At 50.9% G+C, this 9,034-nt stretch overlaps 2 protein-coding genes across 2 annotated transcripts; both read right to left on the minus strand.

Annotated features, from left to right (window-relative positions):
* Window positions 1-131: 131 nt before the first annotated feature.
* LOC126569293 (uncharacterized) lies at window positions 132-1,226 on the minus strand. The gene is made up of 2 exons (XM_050226273.1): window positions 1,000-1,226; window positions 132-913 (listed from the first exon to the last, which is right to left on the minus strand). The coding sequence occupies exons 1-2, from the start codon at window positions 1,204-1,206 to the stop codon at window positions 260-262; spliced, it is 861 nt and encodes a 286-aa protein (XP_050082230.1). The 5' UTR covers window positions 1,207-1,226; the 3' UTR covers window positions 132-259.
* An 807-nt stretch (window positions 1,227-2,033) lies between these two features.
* LOC126569292 (uncharacterized) lies at window positions 2,034-3,111 on the minus strand. Its single transcript, XM_050226272.1, has 2 exons — window positions 2,885-3,111; window positions 2,034-2,798 (listed from the first exon to the last, which is right to left on the minus strand). The coding sequence occupies exons 1-2, from the start codon at window positions 3,089-3,091 to the stop codon at window positions 2,145-2,147; spliced, it is 861 nt and encodes a 286-aa protein (XP_050082229.1). The 5' UTR covers window positions 3,092-3,111; the 3' UTR covers window positions 2,034-2,144.
* Between the last annotated feature and the right edge of the window lie 5,923 nt (window positions 3,112-9,034).

Raw genomic sequence — 9,034 nt, forward strand, 5'->3', positions numbered from 1 at the left:
CAATTGAGAATGGTCTACTTTAGTCCAACGGCACGAGTGATACGCCAACTGTTATCATGCCACTAAAAGGGACTGATTATAGTGTCTCGTGTGATATGTTCCCATTGTCTCCATTAAAGTGATAAGCACCATAATTTGATAACGGACTTTTATTCTGAGCGTCTAGCGGAACCCACGATTCCCGTCACAATTTACATGAGACGATTACATTTCGTATTCCATTTGATGCTTGAAGTCCGCAACATTGATTCCGTCCATGTTACTTGTAATCAATTTCGGCACCCGATTTCCACTCAACTAGCTTCCGCTCACAGTTTCTAATCCAATTGACCATGTTTAAAACCTTGAATCCCAAACTAGTAAACAGGGCCTTCGAGGGTTCATTGTCAACGAGAACACTAGCGTAGCTATTAAGACCGAGTTCGGCGAGCCTCCTTATGAATCCTTTCAGTACTAACGTTCCATAACCTTTACGCTTCTCGATTACACCCAACATGCCGATGACGCCCACCTGTGTGAGCATACACCAGCCGAGCAGATGACCGGACTCATCGAACAGACCCATCGATGGGTTCCAGCGTATTAAACGTTCGATGAAAAACTCTGAACCCGTCTCTTTTGGCGGCCACAAATCGTTAATTAATTGAGCGTGCTCCGGTTTCAGTTGGGAGAGACTCAATCCTGCAGGTAATGATACTGACAATACACTCGCATCTTCCTTCGATAAAAAGTACATGTCGTTGGGTCGCGCGTTAAAAATTTTCACACCTAGTTGCTGGAAGACATCGAACACAAGAGTTTCATAGGGACACATTGGGAACACGTGATAATAATCCCAATCCACTAGCATTAACGCACGCCGTAGGCACTCCAATGATTCATCTAGCGTGTACATGTACATATCGATCCGATCCTGGAAGCGATGAAGGAAGAAATCATTAGAGGGATTTAAAAGTATCTCGATGCTCACCACATCTTCTCAGTATCACATATACTCACAATAACAACGTATGTTCCATTCTCTCGCCAACTTCCGTTGAGGCTGTAGATGGTCAAATCCTTGATCTTGCGATCGTGCTTTGACCAATCGATGTAGTTTTGCACCAAATTGTAGGCAAGCTCATGACGTGGCCATTCCCGTTTGTACAAATCGCGCCACTCTTCCCAATTACAACGAGGAATTTCCACCAGATGATCCTCCTGCATCGTGTGCGACTGAATGCGAACTGCAAAGCGATTGCGTTATTCCAAACTGAGTCTGATAAGATATTGCGAGCAGACCGACCACAATAGACCATAATTCATTCCATGAGTGTTTGATACTTGAGAAAAAAAAGAAAGCCAAGCCACGTACAAACATAAATACTTAGCATAACCACAGCTTTGTGATAGTATGTTTCATATGCAAAGACTGTTCGGTTAAGTTGGTTAAGGGAATGCTAAGAGTATTGGCAAGTAATGCTGTAATTCTGGTAGTTTTTAACAGATTTTTTAAATTTTTTGCTTACTTTATATTTAACGAGTATTGATAAAGAATTACAAATTCACTAGGCAATTCTAACGATTTTATTTATGTACTTCTAAACCGTAACTAACATAGGCTTCATACAAAATAATGGTCTAAGGTCAGTATCGATCATCACATCTATCGAACATCTGTATCGAACGAATTATGTAGGCAATTTTAATATCGAATTACTAACTCAAACAAAGTGCGACCAGCTTAGTTAAAGGACATAAACACGGTTGCTGTAGGTGCATGAGTATGTCTATTGCTAATCCATGTTTGAAGAAGATATTTTCCATCCAATTTCGTGTAAGATGTCGTATTGTGTTGTTTCAGCTGATCCCCATGGTGACAGAACATAGAATGGTAAACGTCCCTGCGGTATGATGAAATTAAACGAGTGATTTGCAAACTGTTATCAAGACTTTAGACGGCACTGTTTGATATGTTCCCATTGTCCTCAGTAAAATGATAAGCACAATGCTTTGATAACGTGCTTTTATTGCGAGCCTCTAGTGTAACCCAGGATTCCTGTCCCAATTTACATAAGGGCGGCACATTTCTTATTCAATGTGGCTCTTGAAGTTCGCATTCAAGAGACGTCCGCAGTCCGGTTACTACTTGTGCTCCTTCCATGTTACTTGTAATCAATTTCGGCACCCGATTTCCACTCAACTAGTTTCCGCTCACAGTTTCTAATCCAATTGACCCTGCTCAAAACCTTGAATCCCAAACTAGTAAACAGGGCCTTTGATGGTTCATTCTCAACGAGAACACTAGCGTAACTATTAAGACCGAGTTCGGCGAGCCTCCTTATGAATCCTTTCAGTACTAACGTTCCATAGCCTTTACGCTTCTCGATTACACCCAACATGCCGATGACGCCCACCTGTGTGAGCATACACCAGCCGAGCAGATGACCGGACTCATCGAACAGACCCATCGATGGGTTCCAGCGTATTAAACGTTCGATGAAAAACTCCGAACCCGTTTCCTTGTGTGGCCACAAATCGTTAATTAATCGAGCGTGCTCCGGTTTCAGTTGGGAGAGACTCAATCCTGCAGGTAATGACACTGACAATACACTCGCATCTTCCTTCGATAAAAAGTACATGTAGTTGGGTCGCGCGTTAAAAATTTTCACACCTAGTTGCTGGAAGACATCGAACACAAGAGTTTCATAGGGACACATTGGGAGCACGTGATAATAATCCCAATCCACTAGCATTAACGCACGCCGTAGGCACTCCAATGATTCATCTAGCGTGTACATGTACATATCGATCCGATCCTGGAAGCGATGAAGGTAGAAATCATTAGAGGGATTTAAAAGTATCTCGAAGCTCAACGCATCTGCTCAGTATCACATATACTCACAATAACAACGTATGTTCCATTCTCTCGCCAACTTCCGTTGAGGCTGTAGATGGTCAAATCCTTGATCTTGCGATCGTGCTTTGACCAATCGATGTAGTTTTGCACCAAATTGTAGGCAAGCTCATGACGTGGCCATTCCCGTTTGTACAAATCGCGCCACTCTTCCCAATTACAACGAGGAATTTCCACCAGATGATCCTCCTGCATCGTGTGCGACTGAATGCGAACTGCAAAGCGATTGCGTTATTATAAATGGTCAGGCGATTCCAACCGTGTCTGATAAGATATTGCGAGCAGACCGTCCGACTAGCAGCAAATCTTCCACCATAGACCATAATTCATCCCATGAGTGTTTACACATGAAACAAATCGGATGAAATTCGCCAGGTCATGTTTAAAACGAGCCAAGCTCACATATAAATGCATAGCATAGCCACTGTTACGGAAACCATCAAAACGTTCGCCAAACAAATGAGTGTCTACACTGCCGGAGCCGGAGAGAGCAAGAGTATCACGACCACTACCATGTATGATGTAAGCGATGAGTGTCTCGACCGCTCAGCAAGCGGCAGTACAAGTTTGGGACGCTATCGGAAAGACGTTTTTTGAAGCTGACGTTGTAAGAAGGACCCGCGCGGTGCCCTTCGGCAATAAAGATCTTAAAGAAACCAAAAGGATATCAGCTTGTGCTCAATACTTCAAAAAACTGTTCAAAACTCCTGAGTTGACAATACCTGCGCGGTATTATCAACGCGCCAAAATCGTGTGTGAAAGTGCTGTTCGATAGTGCCTGCGCGGTGCTATCGGAAAAGCATCGAGACCGTACCTGCGCGGTACGATCAAAGAACGCTGTGGATCGCCCGTGCGGCATCGAGCCGGGTAGAAAAATCGCTCCTTACCACCCGCGTGGTAGTCACGTCGGTTGTCGTTCTCGCGGTTCGTCGTCGGTCGTGTGCCGTGCCATCGGAAGTCACGCACACTCCTACAGTGAGCATACGGAAAAGGGAGTGCCGTGGTTTGTAGGGAAGGTGTGTGCGTGATATCTGTAAGACAGAGTGTGAGACGGAGCAAGGAGGAGAGAGGCGTGCAGCAAGATGGATAAGGACAAAGAAGTAGACACGAAACCGCCACAAGTGCCCGCTGAAACCAAGCACCAAAGGCCCGGTACGTCGTCACCGACCACCATGAAGCCGTCCGCCACCGCTGCCTCCGATGGGAGCTCTCACGGAACGAGCGCAAGAGCGAAGAAGAAACCAGCAAAGCCGATCACGCTAACAGTGCCCGCCGGAGACGAGTATGAAATGCCCCCCACACTGACAGAGGTGCGTCACGGCGTCGGCCAACATTCATCCACCACCACCGGCTCTCGCACAATCTCTGACATCGTCGCGCGAGAGCGCAGTGATAAGCGGCGCGTTAGGACGCAGCTTCGAGCGCTGGATGCACTCCGACTCCTGGACATCGAACAAGCGGAAAGGGAAAGGGCATACTTGCTCAAGAAACACGAGCTCGAAGACTGCTTGAGCCAACCCAGCCGGAGCGATTCAAAATCAAGTGCGTCACGTAGCGATAGCTCGGTCACCAGAAAGACGTCGGTAAATAGCCGAAACGACGATCATCACTCCCGAAAGCGAGCGGTTACGATCCGCAAGCCCGGGTTCGACGCTGCTATTGCCGACGAGCCGTCAATGCGCGAGTGGAACAAAGGGCATCACATCAAGTTACACGATGCTGAAAGATGCACACCAGGCCCCGCACCCAAGTTGGCGCCGGGGAAACTCAGCTCTCGCCAAACGGCCGCGCGCCACATCTGGCCAAAAAGGCTCCCAAGTTTCTCCGGTGACCCCGAGGAGTGGCCCGTCTTCTTCAGCCAACTCCGGGAGGGGAACGAGGTGTGCGGGTTCTCGGACGCGGAGAACCTGATCCGCCTGAGTGAGGCTTTGACAGGGAAGGCGCGAGCGTCCGTCCTCATGCTCCTGACGCACCCCTCCAACGTGGCGGAGATAGTGAAGACGTTGGAAATGTTGTTCGGGCGACCGGAGATGCTGATCGCGAATATGCTGACCCGCGTGCGGAAGCTGGAGCCACCCAACCTGGACAACATGGAGACGCTGATAAACTTCGGCCTGGGCGTTCGGCAGCTCAGTGCTACCCTCGTGGCCGCCGAACTAGAAAGCCACCAAAACAACCCGCTGCTTCTAGCCGAGCTGGTCAACAAGCTACCCGGTTCGCTGAAGCTCGAATGGGCTAGGATGAAGAAACACTGGGAATATCCGAGCCTGCGGGAGTTCGGAGAGTTCATGAGCGGGCTGGTGGAAGAAGCTAGCGCAGTGAGCAGCATGTGCCACCAGCAAAAGAACCCGAGCAACCGGAACGCAGCTCGGGTTAACGCGCACAGCCTTCGCGCCAACACCTCGTCAACGGATTCCAGCCCACCACCGCCCGGACAACGCGAAAGGTCCAAACCACCAGCACCAGCCGTCCGCTCTCCCTGCCCTGTGTGCAATGAAACCGTTCACCGCTTGAGGAGCTGTCCTGCCTTCAGAGAATTATCTCTGGAAGGGAGACAAGGAGTGGTGCGTGCTAAAGGTTTGTGTCCGCTGTGCCTCAATCAGCATGGGACGCAAGCATGCAAGCTCCACCTCGAGTGCGACGTCGCCGGATGCCATGAGATGCACCACCCATTACTTCACCCGTCCATGCCAGCAGCACCCTCAGCAGAGAACGCAGCCAGTTTCAATCACCACCTCGCTACGAGCGAAGTACTCTTCCGTTACCTACCAGTCGTTGTACAGGGGAACGGCAAACACATCAACTGCTTTGCTTTCCTCGATGACGGCTCCTCAGTTACGTTGATGGATAAGGAGTTAGCCGACGAACTGAACTTGAGCGGTGAAAATCGTCCGTTATGCCTCAGCTGGACCGGCGGAGTGCAACGATGGGAAGAAGACTCGTCCATCGTCACCGTCTCCATCGCGGCTCCGAACGGCAAATCCCTCGTCATGGCAGGAGTGCATACCGTAGATGAGCTGCAGCTCCCGGCGCAGACCCTCAACATGGTTGAATTGGCTCAGAAGTACCCACACCTCAAGACAGTACCTATGCAATCATACACAAACGTCCAACCACAAATACTAATCGGGCTACCACACTCATATGCTACGATAACGCGGAAAAGCAGGGAAGGTAGGATGGGCGACCCTATTGCCGTGAAGACCCCGCTAGGATGGACGATATCCGGGGGAAGCGACACAAATGCACCGCGCTGCATGACACACGACGTAGAAACTAACGAGACAGAACACAACGCCAGGCAGCGGGATCTCGAACTCGACGAGAACCTCAGGCAATATTTCCTGCTAGAGAATGCGGGAAACAAACAACCCACGAAAGCCATCGTCTCTGAGGAAGAAAAGCGTGCGCTGCAGATTCTCCACACCCGAACGCTCTACCGCGATAAAAGATATGAAACTGGGCTGTTGTGGAGGATGGACGACTGCCAGCTGCCGAACAGCCTACCCATGGCAACTAGGCGGTTTCTGTCGCTGGAGAGACGAATGGAGAAAGAGCCACTCCTCGCGGATGCGCTGCAAGCAAAAATCGACGACTACAAAAAAAGGCAGTACATACGAGAAGTAACCCCGGAGGAGCACCGACAAGATAGTAAGCGGGTGTGGTACCTCCCAGTATTCCCGGTAGAGAACCCCAACAAACCGGGTAAACTACGACTCGTATGGGACGCGGCGGCCAAAGTCAACGGTACTGGGCTGAACACAATGCTGCTCACGGGGCCAGATCTGGTGAACCCCCTAATCTCAGTGCTGTTGAAGTTCAGAGAAAACCCCATTGCGGTATGCGGCGACATCCGAGAGATGTTCCACCAGGTGCTAATTCGCGAAGAGGATCAGCACAGTCAGAGGTTTCTGTGGCGGGACCGGCCAAGCGAGGAGATAAAGGAATACATGATGAGAGTTATGACGTTTGGGGCTTGCAGCTCACCGGCCAGTGCGCAATACGTTATGTGCCTCAACGCCAACCGGTTCGCCGAACAATACCCATCTGCTGTACGAGCTATCTGCCAGATGACATACGTCGACGACATGCTGTGCAGTGTGGAAACCACCAAAGAAGCAATCCAGCTGGCCCAGTCAGTGAGATTCATCCATCAGCAAGGCGGTTTCGAGATCAGAAACTGGACATCAAATGACCCATCCGTAATCGCAGCGCTCAATGGTCAGCCGCACTCAGAGAAGGACCTAAACATATCACCGGGACTCACAACGGAGAAGGTGCTCGGCATGCGGTGGCGCACCGACAAGGACTTCTTCACGTTCAGGATCAACCGAGAAAGGATAGCGAAAGGCCTACTTGAAGGACGCACCCCTACCAAGCGAGAAATCCTTAGCACCATGATGACCGTCTTCGACCCGCTAGGACTCCTAGGCCACTTCCTATTCTACGTAAAAATGCTGCTACAGGAAGTCTGGCGACATGGAACAGGATGGGACGAGGCTATTCCCGTTCAATGCAATGATAAATGGCAAAGATGGCTAATGCTCCTGCCGGAAATGGAAAAGCTAGAGGTGCCACGGCAATACGCGCCGGGAGTGTCGGCGGATCAACGCGAATCGTTCGAGCTGCATACTTTCGTTGATGCTAGTGAAGAAGGGATGGCTGCCGTAGTCTACATGCGCACGCCCATTCCAGAACACGCGAATGGAAGCCAGGCGATGTGTACCTTGGTCGCCTCTAAGACGCGGGTAGCCCCGCTCAAGTACCTCTCGATACCCAGGATGGAGCTACAAGCGGCGACCATCGGGGTACGGACGGCCCTACTCGTAGAACAATGCTTGTCCTCCAGGCCCATCCGGAAGGTGTTCTGGACAGACTCCTCGACGGTTCTAGCATGGATAAGAGCGGACCATCGAAGATATCATCCTTTTGTAGCTGCGCGAGTCGGCGAAATCCTCGAAGCTACATCTGAGGCCGAGTGGCGGTGGGTCCCAACGCGAGAAAATGTAGCAGATGAGGCAACGAAGTGGCATAACCGAGCCTCCCTTAGCCACAAAGATCGCTGGTTCACCGGACCAGCGTTTCTCACCGAACCCGAACAGTCATGGCCAATCCCAAAGTCGTCAGACGTCCGTCTAACCACTACCGAAGAGCTTCGGAAGGCGGTGAATACGCACTCGACGCTAGGAGAACCCGTCGTCCCCTTTGAGCGGTTCAGCTCGTGGCACCGTTTACTGCGCGTAACCGCCTTCGTGCTGAGAGCTGTTGACAAGTTCCGAAGGATTAGAGGCCACCGCGCGGAGCTGGAGTCGCACGAGTTACAAAGAGCCGAAGGTACCCTACTTCAGAGAGCTCAAAGGGACCGATTCAGCGAAGAGCTCTCGATGCTCGTAAAAGGAAAGGGCAGAGCTATACCCAGAAGAAGCGAACTGTACGGCCTCAGCCCATTCCTCGACGACGCTGGGATTATACGAATGCAGAGCAGAGCCAGAGCGTGTAAGTTCATAACGGGAGCCGCCGATCCGGTCATCCTCCCACGAGATCACGTAGTGACACAGCTGATCCTCCATGGATACCATCGTAAATTCCTGCACCAGAATCACGAAGCAATCATGAACGCCTTTAAGTGCAGATTCCTGGTCAAGGGCCTGCGACGCCTCTACAACAGCGTGAGGGCCTCGTGTCAACAATGCAAGATATGGGAGGCGTCCCCGAGATCACCGGCAATGGCCGACCTCCCAGAGGGAAGACTCGCCGCGTTCGAACGTCCTTTTACGCACACAGGCATCGACTTCTTTGGCCCGATGGAAGTGACGGTAGGGCGTAGAGTAGAGAAAAGATGGGGGGTGTTGCTCACGTGCCTCACAGTTCGCGCCGTACATCTGGAAGTGGCGCATTCACTTAACACTCATTCGTGCATCATGGCCATAAGGAGGTTCATAGCCCGTCGGGGCACTCCCGCCGTATTCTACAGCGACAGAGGGACGAATTTCATCGGGGCGGAGCGCGAGCTGCGACAGACGTTAAAGAATATCGAGCCTGAGGTCTCCAAGGTGTTTGTCTCCTCAACTACTAAATGGCAGTTCAACCCACCGGCCGCACCACACATGGGTGGGAGCTGGGAGCGCCTGGTACGGT

Source organism: Anopheles aquasalis, chromosome 2 (genome assembly GCF_943734665.1).
Source record: "Anopheles aquasalis chromosome 2, idAnoAquaMG_Q_19, whole genome shotgun sequence".
NCBI lineage: Eukaryota > Metazoa > Arthropoda > Insecta > Diptera > Culicidae > Anopheles > Anopheles aquasalis.

Coding starts and splice junctions, on each gene's coding strand:
- LOC126569293 (XM_050226273.1), bottom strand. CDS start 1,206: ATGCAGGAGGATCATCTGGTGGAAATTCCTCGTTGTAATTGGGAAGAG. Junction 914..999: donor ATGGAACATACGTTGTTATT/GTGAGTATATGT, acceptor CATCGCTTCCAG/GATCGGATCGATATGTACAT.
- LOC126569292 (XM_050226272.1), bottom strand. CDS start 3,091: ATGCAGGAGGATCATCTGGTGGAAATTCCTCGTTGTAATTGGGAAGAG. Junction 2,799..2,884: donor ATGGAACATACGTTGTTATT/GTGAGTATATGT, acceptor CATCGCTTCCAG/GATCGGATCGATATGTACAT.